At 46.4% G+C, this 14,826-nt stretch overlaps 1 protein-coding gene across 1 annotated transcript in view; it reads right to left on the reverse strand.

Annotated features, from left to right (window-relative positions):
• LOC143806921 (uncharacterized) overlaps positions 1-14,826 on the reverse strand; it is a 192,541-nt gene that overhangs the window by 77,894 nt on the left and 99,821 nt on the right. Inside the window, exons 26-28 of the mRNA XM_077287965.1 lie at positions 7,097-7,239; positions 6,039-6,195; positions 5,073-5,179 (exon numbers count right to left, since the gene is read on the reverse strand). Of these exons, the coding sequence (XP_077144080.1) occupies positions 5,073-5,179; positions 6,039-6,195; positions 7,097-7,239 (407 nt within the window). The remainder of the gene's footprint in view (positions 1-5,072; positions 5,180-6,038; positions 6,196-7,096; positions 7,240-14,826) is intronic.

The following is a 14,826-nucleotide window of genomic DNA, read 5'->3' on the forward strand; positions in this document are numbered from 1 at the left end:
TGTTGATGTGAAAGGCAGAAACTACCTTTGGCAGAAAGGAAGGAACAGGCCGGAGGACCACCTTATCCTAGTGCAGAATCAGGAAAGGAGAACGGCAGGACAATGCCGCCAACTCGGAGTCTCTCCTAATGGAGGTGATGGTCACCAGGAAGGCCACTTTCCATGAAAGGAGGGAGAAGGAAATGTCCTGAATTGGCTCAAAAGGCGCATGCTGGAGGGCACCCAGGAAAAGGTTGAGATCCCATGGATCAACCGAAGAATGGTAAGGGGACGCTATGTGCGCGACGCCCTGAAGGAAGGTCTTCACCTGGGGAAGGGAAGCCAGATCCCTTTGGAAGAGAACGGACAGAGCGGACACCTGACCCTTTAAGGTACTTAGGGAAAGGCCCGAGTCGAGACCCGTTTGTAGAAAATCAAGGACAGAGGAAAAGGGAAAATGTCATAGGAAACAAACTTTTGTCTTCACACCACCGGGAGAAGGCTTTCCAACACCTATGATAGATGCGTGAAGATGCTGGCTTTCTTGCCCTGATCATGGTCTGTATGACCCTGTGAGGAAAACCTGCGTCCCTTAGGACCGTGGCCTCAACGGCCATGCCATTAAATTCAGAGACCGAGAATTCGGGTGAAAGAGGGGCCCTTGTGATAGAAGATCTGGACGGTCTGGAAGCCTGCAGGGGACGTCCGAGAGCACGTTCACTAGCTCTGCATACCAGGCTCTCCGTGGCCAATCTGGAGCTAATAACAGAACAGGGACCCCCTCTACCCTTTACCTTTTTCACGACTCTTGGGATCAAGGGAAGAGGTGGAAACAGATAAGGCATCTGAAACTGGGACCATGGGATCACAAGTGAGTCGCAACCGACGGCCATCGGGTCCCGGGACCTGGCTACGTACTGGGGAACCTTGTGGTTCGTTCGAGAAGCCATTAGGTCGACATCCGGAACGCCCCACCTCTGACAAATTTGATTGAAGACTGTGGGGTTGAGAGACCATTCACCTGACACAACCCCTGACTACTCAGAAAATCGGCTTCCCAGTTGTCCACCCCTGGAATGTGGACGGCTGATATAGCGGGCACATGGCTTTCCGCCAAACGCAGAATCTTTGCCACCTCTACCATGACCTGCTTGATGCGAGTCCCGCCTTTGTGGTTTAAGTAAGCCATGGCTGTGGCGTTGTCCGACTGAATGTGGACTGGCTTGCCCGTGAGGTGGGACTGCCAGCGGAGGACGGCAAGAAGGATTTCCCTGATCTCCAAGAGATTGATTAGCAGGATGGCTTCCTGAACATTCCAGCGAACGTGCGCTGTGAGATGGAGGAAGACCGCTCCCCAACCCTGAAGACTGGCGTCGGTGGTGATGACCTGCCATCGGAGAGTGAGAAAGGACCTCCCACGCAGGACAGAGGCGGATAGCGTCCATCAAGTGAGAGACTGCCTCACATTGAGAGGTAGGCGAACTGGATGATCCAGGTGAAGTGTGCTCCTGTCCCAGGTAGACAGGAGGGCCAGCTGGAGAGGGCGGGTGTGGAACTGGGCATAAGTTACTGCATCCATGGAGGCGATCATCTTCCCCAGTACTCATGCAGAGACGAAGGGGAAGAGGGACTGGGCGCTTTAGGGCTTTGATTCCCTACCGGAGAGATAAGAACTTCTCCTTTGGAAGGAAGACTTGAGCTTGGAAGGTGTCGATTTCCATGCCCAGGAACACGAGACGATGAGTTGGGATCAGGGTCAACTTCTCTTTGTTGATTATCCAACAGAGACGGACCAGCGTGTCCAGAATGATCTGGAGACTCTGGTTGCAGTCTCGGCAAGACAGGCCCTTGACCAGGAGACCATCGAGATAAGAGATTATGAGAATCCCTCTTGAAGACCCTGGGGGCGGACGCCACACCGAACGGGAGTGCTGTGAACTGGTAATGGTGCTCCTGGATTGTGAATCGAAGGAACCTCTGATGCTGTACACAAACAGGAATGTGTAGGTATGCATACTGAATGTCCACAGAACAAATATATTCCTCCGGCTCCATGGAGGCGATCACAGAGCGCAAGGACTCCATTCTGAAGTGGCGAATCCGAAGGTGGCGATTCAACTGAGTGAGGTCCAAGATCTGCCGGAGCGAACTGTCTTTTTTTGGGACTATGAACAGGTTCGAGTAAAACCCTTAAAACAGTTTGTGGTAAGGTACTGGTACGATTACCCCTGAGCTGAGGAGAGAAGAGACGGCCTGGAGAAGCTCTGGGACATGAGAAGGCTGTTTTGGTGGACGAGAGAGGAAGAAACGTCTCCTGTAAGCGAAGCAAATTCTATCTTGTAGCCGAATGTAACGATCTCCCTGACCTAGGCGACGTCGACCACCGATAACCAAGTCTCCCTGAGAAGAAGCAGCGTGCCTCCTACCCTGGAAAGATTTCCAGGTGGGGGTGACCCATCATTTAGAAGAGAATCTGTGACTGCTGGATCTGGAGAGCTTAGAGGGGCAGCTCTTGGGCCTCCAGTGAGGGGTAGGCTTGAAGGAAGGTTTCCTTCTTTCCCCCTTGAGCGGAAGAACGGTCCTGCTGGGAGGAACCGCCTGAGGAAGAGAAAGGCCGACAGGGACGAAAAGGCTGGGGTCCCTTTCTATTGAAGGGACGTCTTGGTATGGATTGGGGCAGAGAGGTGCTTTTACCACCGGTGGCATCTGAGATGATCTGGTCCAGCATGGTACTAAAGAGCCTGGAGCCCTGGAACGGTTGGCCAGTGAGAGATTTTTTTAGATGCCGAGTCTGCGTTCCACGCCTTTAACCAAAGGACGCGGCGAATAGCAATAATGTTGCTGTTTGCTCTTGGAGAGCATGCAGCCGCATCCAATGAGGCATTCAAGAGGTATTTACCACGTGGGCAAACTGGTCTGCTAAATCTGCTAGTTCCTCTGTAGGAGCTGCTGCCACGATGCCCCGGCGAAGTATCTTGGCCCAGGCAGATACGGCTTTCGCCAACCAAGTGGAGGCGATATTAGGAGAGAAGCGCCAGACGCCTCAAAGGCCCGATTTGGTTAAAGCCTCAATTTGTCTGTCTGTAGCGTCCTTGAGAGACACCGCATCCAGAATGAACAGAACGGTTTGCGAGGATAAGCGTGATACCGGCGGATCCACCTTAGGGGATTCGGACCATTTGCTGACCAGGTCTGTACTAAATGGGTATAGAATGTCCAGTCGTTTTCTTCCCAGGAAACATTTTCCGGGATGTTCCCAGTGTCTAGAGGTAGTATTCTCAAACTCTTTGTGATTGGTAAAAACTCTGGAGGAACGTTAGACCCGTTTGAATGAAACGGAGTCGACCTGAGTAGCCGCATCTTCCTCTTTTATTTCGAGGGTTTGAAAAATAGCCAAAATAAGGCTATCTACCATGTCCTGCGTCCCAGAAGTTTGATCCGCATCCGAGTCAGACTCTGACTGAGAAGCTACATCCAAACCTGACGTCCGCCTCCGAGGAGGGGGAATGAGTAGAGAGGGGTATTCTGGACGCCGCAGCTTCCTAGATCTTTTTCCTGATCTGTCTCTGTGAAGGTCGTGGTCTGGTGCGTGCGAATCACCGTGGGAGCAGATCGATGTGGCATACATTCCAGGACCTGTACCAGGGACTGTGATATTTTAGCCAGGTCCTGGACTGTCAGACATGGCAACGGCCCACTCCGGAGGGGAATGTGTGCTCTCATCCCGGGAGTTAGAGTTCTCCTGAGGGGCAGACATAGTGGAAGGATTGCAGGACAGACAGAAGGGCGACGGCTGGCCTAAAGCCCACTTTCTCTTACAGCGGCCACAATCGTAGTGAGTCACCGTATGATTGTAGCCGAAGGCCCCTGCGAGGTTGGGCATAGGTAGGGCCTGTGTGACAACTGCAGCAGGACGTTAGGAAGACGATACTGCTGAGGGGAGTTAAGCCAAAGTAAAGTGGCCAGGGATGGAAGTGTGCAGAGGCTACCAGACACCCAGCGATTATGCAGCGGCAGCGCAAGTAGCTGTGTCCCCCGCTGGGTCACTGAGGACGCTGCAGGAGCGCAGGTAGCTGTGTCCCCCTCCGGGTCTGCCAAGATGGACGCTGTGCTCCCTGTGGCCACGCGACGTGCTTAAGCGAGCGGTGGGCGAGGTTATTGTCCTAGGGAGACAGGGATGACAAAGCTTCCCTGTAATTGGCCTGTCAGTCCGGGGGAGCCATACTACCGGCTTGTGAGTCCGGCTCCTCTTCATAGATGAGGATCGCGTCAGGAGCCCTCGGGAGAGAGAGGGTCCTGGGAGAGAAGATCCTCCTTCCCACGTCGTCTCCTGACGGCGCAGAAGACTGCGTCAACCCCTTACGAGAAGGGGGGAGGTCACCAACGGTGACCACCATCTTCCTCTCAGCCCTCTCTAAGGAGAGGGGTGAGGACAGGAAAAGGCGAGGAATGGCAACCAAGAGTCACCCTGAAACACCCATAAGAGTGACAGGGACAAAGTCCAGCCAGCGAGTCTGAGAGTGGGCGATATGGGTAATACCACACTGCTCTCTCGGTCACGTAAACGTGGGAACAACAGGGTGAGAAGCTGCAACCTGTTACCTGAAGAAATGAATCTGAAAGAGAAAGGGAAAATGATTAATAAGCACACAAAAAACCCTGTAAAAGATAATAATGCGGATCTGGTGGTTAGATCCAAGCCCGCCTCCTACAGACACTAAGCAAAAACGGAGTTGACTTGTGCCTGTCGGTAAGTGTATACTGCCGAGGAGGAGCTATTTTTTCCTTGTTTGCATAGTGTCAGCCTCCTTGCGACAGCAGCATACACCCATGGTAACCTGTGTCCCCCAATGAAGCGAGAAAGAAATCCATGTAATCACATACATACGAAGCAAAGGAAATCATTCTTGGAAAGGAGCCTGTCCGTTCCAAATTAGAGTTTAAACCAAGCGCAGCACATTGTACGGATTTTAAGATGAAAGCTATGATTTTTCACATGGGCCCGCAGAACACATGTTGTTCTGGCAGCCAGTAACAGACAGTCTCAATTCTTTGTTTTTCACATGTACAATGCCGAAATGAATATCACTTACTGGGCAAGCGCTGTAACAACAGCTCCGTCACATGTATCTTTTATCGCAGACGATTTATTCTCTGGATCTGTTAACATTTCCGCATCCATTGAAATATTGGAACCATCCTAAAATTACAGGAACATATCAGAATTATTGTTTTAATCTTATACCAATGGTATAGTAATTAGAAATGCCATAGAGCATATATTTACCTCTGAACACCACTAATTCAGTTTCTATAAATAGCAGTTATGGGATCAGTATAGCTTGCTCTGCTACATCATTTCCTTTATTGGTGTGGGACTTACAGAAACAGTGTGAGCTCAGCTGCTCTCGGCTGTCTCTGTAGTCTCAGGCTAGGTTCACATCGTGTTAGGGCATTCGGTTTAACGGATCCGTTTCTAAGCGACACTAACGTTATGTAACGGTTCCGTTAACGCGCCCATAGACTTCAGTTAGCGTAACGCATCCCAATGCATGTCAAAATCGGCATGCGTTAGCGATGGTCCGTTACTTTGTGACGCACCTTCGAACACGGACCACCACATTCTCGGGTACGTTACGGCGAATGAACAGCGAACGGAAGCATTCGCTGTGCATTGAACTCTATTGCAAATGCATGCCGATGCAATGCAACCATGCGTTAAACGCATGTGTTAGCACAATCGCAAAAAATAAGACAATTTGGGACACATCGTTAGGGCATCCGTTTAACGGATCCATTAAACGGAATACCCCAATGCGACGTGAACCTAGCCTTACAAGGGTTGGCACTGGGGAAGAGTTTCAGCCATGAAAGGCTAAGGAGGGAATAACCCTTTTGGGCGGCCATACAGCTTCAATAGTAATCAGTCGTACACACAATTGGCTGAATGCCGTCATTCTCATACAGATTTGGTGCTGCTTGACTGATCACCTGATCTCAATGGGGAGAGGGGAATAGAGTCACTGCCAGAATCACGTGTATTATTCAACATTTCTTACACTGTCTCCCTGCACAGCAGACAAGGGTGGAGCAATCACTGCTGATCTTGGAACAGATTTGCTTAAATTTGGCTTCGGTCTTTGTAGTCTACCCCTTGCCACAACTGGTTTCAACGTTTTTCTTTCATCATCAGATGCATTTTTTTCTTTCTCAGTTCTGTAAAACAGGTCAATGATTTTAGCTGGCTTCTAATTTGGGTTCAAATAATGCTTTAAATACCTATAAAAACAATATAAAGTGTCCAAACACCCTGTTCCTGCTCCTAGATCTGTGAATGGAAATCTTACATCCTACAGAAACGGGGAAGGGGAGAAAAAAAAAGATAGGGGGGGAGAGAAGGGTAAAAGAGAAAGAGGAAAGAAGAGAAGGGGAAAAAGAGGAAAGGTATGAGAAAGGAAAGAAGAGGGGAAAGAGAAAGATAAGAAGAGGAGGGGAAAAAGAGAAAGAGGAAAGAAGAGGAGGGAAAAAGAGGAAAGGAGAGAAAGAAAGAGGAAAGAAGAGGAGGGGAAAAAGATGAGAAGGGGAGGGGGAAAAGATCAGAAGGGGAGGGGGAAAGATGAGAAGGGGAGGGGGAAAGATGAGAAGGGGAGGGGGAAAGATGAGAAGGGGAGGGGGAAAGATGAGAAGGGGAGGGGGAAAGATGAGAAGGGGAGGGAAAGAAGAAAAGGAGAGAGGGAGGGGGGAATGAGAAGGGAGGGGGAAGAGTCTCAAGAACCAGAACTCCAACGATCATAGGCAATTCAAGTGCCATGATACGTAGGCAAAATCAAGATGAAAGTTACTCTTCAAGTTTCATGTCTCCTTCCTAATAAGTGCAGCATTTGAAACAAATATTTCTATGCATCATGTTGGCGATGGTATCAAATAAAAGTTTCTAATGTAATGGGATAAATTAAATGGCTATCATAAAACAGAATCCAACAGACGATTGGTCACAAATTCCATTGCATGAAGGACCAAAAATCTAGGTCTACTGTCAGAAGTGATCTTCAATCATACTAGAATAAAGCTCAGAGTGACAATGAAATATAAATGAGATTGTTACACAAAAACATACATGGCAGGTGTAGACTCCACAGACGTCCCGGGAGATGCGCCATCATCAGATTTTTTCATGGTAAGAGAATCCTCTCCAGTAACAGAAATTTTTTCATGATGTTTTGCCAGCAAGGAGGCGGCTCCTGCTTCATTCGAAGGAACCTGCCAACAGATAAAGGAAGAAAGAGCAGACAATGTCAAGTTTATTTTTCCCATAATGCTTGAGCCCTGACAGAATTTCAGCACCAAGAATTATCCACAGAGCTGGTACTAAATTATAACCGTTACCAAAGTGCTTCTTACATTTACTGAGTTTGCAAACCGGTCTCCAGACAGGCCTGTCCTTTAGCCAGTCTGTGGCTCATCTATTGGTGGCTGTCGTCACGTGCCATACACTGCTGGCCCCACTGCTCAGCGTGGAGCTAAATTGGCAGTATTATGGCATGTGAATGCCACAGATTGGCTGCAGTGGTCGATTGCTTGCATTTTCAAAACAAAGACCACTGGAGCTTTCATAGTGTGCTGGATGAGTAAGGGCTTAAAAAAATGAGAAATAGGGAACCTTTCCTTCTTTTGGAAACTTGTCACTATGTAAAAGCAAAGCAAAAATCTACCTAATAAGCAGGAAAGTCACATCCTAAATATATCTTGGAATATAGGAGGCTGGAACTAAGTAAACACAAAGAGATTAGCTCCTCCTCTGCAGTATACACCCACACACAGGCTCCAGCCAAGCCAGTTTAACCCCTTCACCCCCAAGGGTGGTTTGCACGTTAATGACCGGGCCAATTTTTACAATTCTGACCACTGTCCCTTTATGAGGCTATAACTCTGGAACGCTTTGACGGATCTTGGCGATTCTGACATTGTTTTCTCGTGACATATTGTACTTCATGTTAAAGGTAAAATTTATTCGATATAACTTGCGTTTATTTCTGAAAAAAATGGAAATTTGGCGAAAATTTTGAAAATTTTGCAATTTTCCAACTTTGAATTTTTGTGCCCTTAAATCACAGACATATGTCACGCAAAATACTTAATAAGTAACATTTCCCACATGTCTACTTTACATCAGTACAATTTTGGAACCAAAATTTTTTTTTGTGACGGAGTTATAAGGGTTAAAAGTTGACCAGCAATTTCTCATTTTTACAACACCATTTTTTTTTAGGGACCACATCTCATTTGAAGTCATTTTGAGGGGTCTATATGATAGAAAATACTCAAGTGTGACACCATTCTAAAAACTGCACCCCTCAAGGTGCTCAAAACCACATTCAAGAAGTTTATTAACCCTTCAGGTGTTTCACAGGAATTTTTGGAATGTTTAAATAAAAATGAACATTTAACTTTTTTTCACACAAAATTTATTTCAGCTCCAATTTGTTTTATTTTACCAAGGGTAACAGGAGAAAATGGACCCCCAAAGTTGTTGTACAATTTGTCCTGAGTACGATGATACCCCATATGTGGGTGTAAACCATTGTTTAGGCGCATGGCAGAGCTTGGAAGGGAAGGAGCGCCATTTGACTTTTCAATGCAAAATTGACTGGAATTGAGATGGGACGCCATGTTGCGTTTGGAGAGCCCCTGATGTGCCTAAACATTGAAACTCCCTACAAGTGACACCATTTTGGAAAGTAGACCCCCTAAGGAACTTATCTAGATGTGTGGTGAGCACTTTGACCCACCAAGTGCTTCACAGAAGTTTATAATGCAGAGCCGTAAAAATAAAAAATCATATTTTTTCACAAAAATGATCTTTTCGCCCCCAATTTTTTATTTTCCCAAGGGTAAGAGAAGAAATTGGACCCCAAAAAATGTTGTGCAATTTGTCCTGAGTACGCTGATACCCCATATGTGGGTGTAAACCATTGTTTGGGCGCATGGCAGAGCTTGGAAGGGAAGGAGCGCCATTTGACTTTTCAATGCAAAATTGACTGGAATTGAGATGGGACGCCATGTTGCGTTTGGAGAGCCCCTGATGTGCCTAAACATTGAAACTCCCTACAAGTGACACCATTTTGGAAAGTAGACCCCCTAAGGAACTTATCTAGATGTGTGGTGAGCACTTTGACCCACCAAGTGCTTCACAGAAGTTTATAATGCAGAGCCGTAAAAATAAAAAATCATATTTTTTCACAAAAATGATCTTTTTGCCCCCAATTTTTTATTTTCCCAAGGGTAAGAGAAGAAATTGGACCCCAAAAAATGTTGTGCAATTTGTCCTGAGTACGCTGATACCCCATATGTGGGTGTAAACCATTGTTTGGGCGCATGGCAGAGCTTGGAAGGGAAGGAGCGCCATTTGACTTTTCAATGCAAAATTGACTGGAATTGAGATGGGACGCCATGTTGCGTTTGGAGAGCCCCTGATGTGCCTAAACATTGAAACTCCCTACAAGTGACACCATTTTGGAAAGTAGACCCCCTAAGGAACTTATCTAGATGTGTGGTGAGCACTTTGACCCACCAAGTGCTTCACAGAAGTTTATAATGCAGAGCCGTAAAAATAAAAAATCATATTTTTTCACAAAAATGATCTTTTTGCCCCCAATTTTTTATTTTCCCAAGGGTAAGAGAAGAAATTGGACCCCAAAAAATGTTGTGCAATTTGTCCTGAGTACGCTGATACCCCATATGTGGGTGTAAACCATTGTTTGGGCGCATGGCAGAGCTTGGAAGGGAAGGAGCGCCATTTGACTTTTCAATGCAAAATTGACTGGAATTGAGATGGGACGCCATGTTGCGTTTGGAGAGCCCCTGATGTGCCTAAACATTGAAACTCCCTACAAGTGACACCATTTTGGAAAGTAGACCCCCTAAGGAACTTATCTAGATGTGTGGTGAGCACTTTGACCCACCAAGTGCTTCACAGAAGTTTATAATGCAGAGCCGTAAAAATAAAAAATCATATTTTTTCACAAAAATGATCTTTTTGCCCCCAATTTTTTATTTTCCCAAGGGTAAGAGAAGAAATTGGACCCCAAAAAATGTTGTGCAATTTGTCCTGAGTACGCTGATACCCCATATGTGGGTGTAAACCATTGTTTGGGCGCATGGCAGAGCTTGGAAGGGAAGGAGCGCCATTTGACTTTTCAATGCAAAATTGACTGGAATTGAGATGGGACGCCATGTTGCGTTTGGAGAGCCCCTGATGTGCCTAAACATTGAAACTCCCTACAAGTGACACCATTTTGGAAAGTAGACCCCCTAAGGAACTTATCTAGATGTGTTTTGAGAGCTTTGAACCCCCAAGTGTTTCACTACAGATTATAACGCAGAGCCGTGAAAATATATATTTTTTTTTTTCTCAAAAATGATTTTTTAGCCCCCAGCTTTGTATTTTTACAAGGGTAACAGAATAAATTGGACCCCAAAATTTGTTTTCCAATTTGTCCTGAGTACGCTGATACCCCATATGTGGGGGGGAACCACTGTTTGGGCGCATGACAGAGCTCGGAAGGGAAGGAGCGCCATTTGGAATGCAGACTTAAATGGATTGGTCAGCAGCCGTCACGTTGCATTTGCAGAGCCCCTGATGTACCCAAACAGTACAAACCCCCCACAAGTGACCCCATATTGGAAACTAGACCTCCCAAGGAACTTATCTAGATGTGTTTTGAGAACTTTGAACCCCCAAGTGTTTCACTAAAGTTTATAGCGCAAAGCCGTGAAAATAAAAATTCTTTTTTTTTTTTTCACAAAAATGATTTTTTAGCCCCCAGTTTTGTATTTTCACAAGGGTAACAGGATAAATTAGACCCCAAAAGTTGTTGTCCAATTTGTCCTGAGTACGCTGATACCCCATATGTCGGGGGGAACCACTGTTTGGGCGCATGACAGAGCTCGGAAGGGAAGGAGCGCCATATGGAATGCAGCCTTAAATGGATTGGTCTGCAGGCGTCACGTTGCATTTGCAGAGCCCCTGATGTACCCAAACAGTACAAACCCCCCACAAGTGACCCCATATTGGAAACTAGACCTCCCAAGGAACTTATCTAGATGTGTTGTGAGAACTTTGAACCCCCAAGTGTTTCACTACAGTTTATAATGCAGAGCCGTGAAAATAAAACATCTTTTTTTTCCCACAAAAATTATTTTTAGCCCCCCAAATTTTTATTTTCCTAAGGATAACAAGAGAACTTAGACCCCAGAAGAAGTTGTTCAATTTGTCCCGAGTACGCTGATAACACATATGTTGGGGTAAACCCCTTTTTGGGCGCACGGGAGAGCTCGGAAGGGAAGGAGCACTGTTTTACTTTTTCAACGCAGAATTGGCTGGAATTGAGATTGGACGCCATGTCGCGCTTGGAGAGCCCCTGATGTGCCTGGACAGTGGAAACCCCCCAATTCTACCTGAAACCCTAACCCAAACACACCCCTAACCCTAATCCCAACGGTAACCCTAACCACACCCCTAGCCCTGACACACCCATAATTCTAATCCCAACCCTAATCCAAACGTAAATGTAATCCAAACCCTAACCCTAACTTTAGCCCCAACCCTAACTTTAGCCCCAACCCTAACTTTACCTCCAACCCTAGCCCTACCCCTACCCCTAACCCTAAACGTGACTGAAATACGTGGCACTGAAATACGTGGCACTGAAATACGTGGCACTGAAATACGTGGCACTGAAATACGTGGCACTGAAATATGTGATATGTGGCACTTAAATACGTGGCACTGAAATACGTGGCACTGAAATACGTGGCACTTAAATACGTGGCACTGACATACGTGATACGTGGCACTTAAATACGTGGCACTGAAATACGTGGCACTGAAATACGTGGCACTGAAATACGTGGCACTGAAATACGTGGCACTGAAATACGTGGCACTGAAATACGTGGCACTGAAATATGTGATACGTGGCACTTAAATACGTGGCACTGAAATACGTGGCACTGAAATACGTGGCACTGAAATACGTGGCACTGAAATACGTGGCACTTAAATACGTGGCACTTAAATACGTGGCACTTAAATACGTGGCACTTAAATACGTGGCACTTAAATACGTGGCACTTAAATACGTGGCACTTAAATACGTGGCACTTAAATACGTGGCACTGAAATATGTGATACGTGGCACTTAAATACGTGGCACTGAAACACGTGGCACTGAAATACGTGATACGTGGCACTGAAATACGTGGCACTGAAATACGTGGCACTGAAATACGTGCAACTGAAATACGTGGTACTAAAATATGTGGCACTGAAATACGTGATACGTGGCACTGAAATACGTGGCACTGAAACACGTGGCACTGAAATACGTGATACGTGGCACTGAAATACATGGCACTGAAATACGTGGCACTGAAATACGTGGCACTGAAATACGTGGCACTGAAATACGTGGCACTATGACTGTCAGAAAATGTTCATTAAACGGTTAGGGGTGAGGTTAGGGGTAGAGTTAGGGTTAGGGTTTGGATCCCTTTATCACCTTGATGGTGGTGGGTGGCTTTTCAGTGTGTTTTCTGTTTTTTTTCGATAAAAATGCATGCGTTTTTAACGCAAACAAACGCATGTGCTTAAAAACGCAAGAAAATACTGCAGGTTGTATTTCTGAAAATGAACGCATGCAGAAAAAAACCGCATGCGTTTGAAAACGCGACCAAACGCGTACAAAAAAACCGCATGCGTTTTCAATGTTAAATATAGGGAAAAAACGCATGCGTTTTTTTGTGCAAAAAACGCTGCAGACAAAAACGCAAGTGTGAAACCAGCGACGGTTTTTATAGCAAAAAAGTTTTTGCGTCTCCACATTTTGAGACCTATAATTTTTCCACATTTGCTCCACAGAGTCATGTGAGGTCTTGTTTTTTGCGGGACGAGTTGACGTTTTTATTGGTAACATTTTCGGACACGTGACCGTTTTTGATCGCTTTTTATTCCGATTTTTGTGAGGCAGAATGACCAAAAACCTGCTATTCATGAATTTCTTTTGGGAGAGGCGTTTATACCGTTCCGGGTTTGGTAAAATTGATAAAGCAGTTTTATTCGTTGGGTCAGTATGATTACAGCGATATCTCATTTATATCTTTTTTTTATGTTTTGGCGCTTTTATACGATAAAAACTATTTTATAGAAAAAATAATTATTTTGGTATCGCTTTATTCTCAGGACTATAACTTTTTTATTTTTTTGCTGATGATGCTGTATGGCGGCTTGTTTTTTGCGGGACAAGATGACGTTTTCAGCGGTACCATGGATATTTATATCAGTCTTTTTGATCGCGTGTTATTCCACTTTTTGTTCGGCGGTATGGTAATAAAGCGTTGTTTTTTGCCTCGTTTTTTTTTTTTTTTCTTACGGTGTTTACTGAAGGGGTTAACTAGTGTGGCAGTTTTATAGGTTGGGTCGTTACGGACGTGGCGATACTAAATATGTGTACTTTTATTGTTTTTTTTTTTTAATTTAGATAAAGAAATGTATTTATGGGAATAATATATATTTTTTTTTTTTCATTATTTTGGAATATTTTTTTTTATTTTTTTTTACACATTTGGAAATTTTTTTTTTTACTTTTTTACTTTGCCCCAGGGGGGGACAATACAGATCGGTGATCTGCCAGTTTGCATAGCACTCTGACAGATCACCGATCTGCGAGAAGTACAGGCTGCTTCACAGTGCCTGCTCTGAGCAGGCGTCTGTGAAGCCACCTCCCTCCCTGCAGGACCCGGATCCGCGGCCATCTTGGATCCGGGTCTGGAGCAGGCAGGGAGGGAGGTAAGACCCTCGCAGCAACGCGATCACATCGCGTTGCTGCGGGGGGCTCAGGGAAGCCCGCAGGGAGCCCTCTCCCTGCGCGATGCTTCCCTGCATCGCCGGCACATCGCGATCATGTTTGATCGCGGTGTGCCGGGGGTTAATGTGCCGGGGGCGGTCCGTGACCGCTCCTGGCACATAGTGCCGGATGTCAGCTGCGATATGCAGCCGACACCCGGCCGCGCTCCTCCCGTGAGCGCGGCCGATCGGCTATGACGTACTATCCCGTCGGCGGTCATACGGGCCCACCCCACCTCGACGGGATAGTACGTCGGATGTCAGGAAGGGGTTAATGACAGAGCAGTAGGAAACCAATAACATTATATAAGAGTATAAACACGACAAACTAAAGAACATACTCAAGCCATCAGGCCAACAGGGTGGGTGCGGTGTCCCCCAATGAGTGGCTCGGAGAAAAGGATTTTACGGTGAGTACACAAAAATCCCTGTTTCTCCTTTGCCTCATTGGGGGACACAGGACCATGGGAAGTCCTAAAGCAGTCCCTGGGTGGGAAACTGACAGAACAGATCAAACCTCACGCACCAGATGTCTAGAGATGCGCTACCGCCGCCTGCAAGATCCGTCCCTGGCCCGCATCTGCGGAAGCCTGAGTGTGAATGTTGATGCTTCGAGAAGGGGTGCAGACTGGACCAAGTCGCAGCCTTGCAAGCCTTCTGCCGACGCCTCGTGCCGTATTGCCCAGGAGGCACTCACTGAACGAGTGGAGTGTGCCTTAATCCCCGCTGGGATAGGCTTGCCTCTGACACAGTAAGACTCTTGAATAGTCGAGAGTATCCACCTGGCTATTGTGGACTTGGAAGCGGCGAGTCCCTTTTTCTGTGACTCTCAGGAAGAACAAATAAGGCGTCCGTGTTAAGGAAGGACAACGTCTGTGAGACATACCTTCTGAGAGCCCTCACCAGATCCAGAGAGTGTGAAGAGCCTTCTCAAAACGGTGCAT

This window comes from Ranitomeya variabilis, chromosome 1 (assembly GCF_051348905.1).
Source record: "Ranitomeya variabilis isolate aRanVar5 chromosome 1, aRanVar5.hap1, whole genome shotgun sequence".
In the NCBI taxonomy this organism is placed as follows: domain Eukaryota; kingdom Metazoa; phylum Chordata; class Amphibia; order Anura; family Dendrobatidae; genus Ranitomeya; species Ranitomeya variabilis.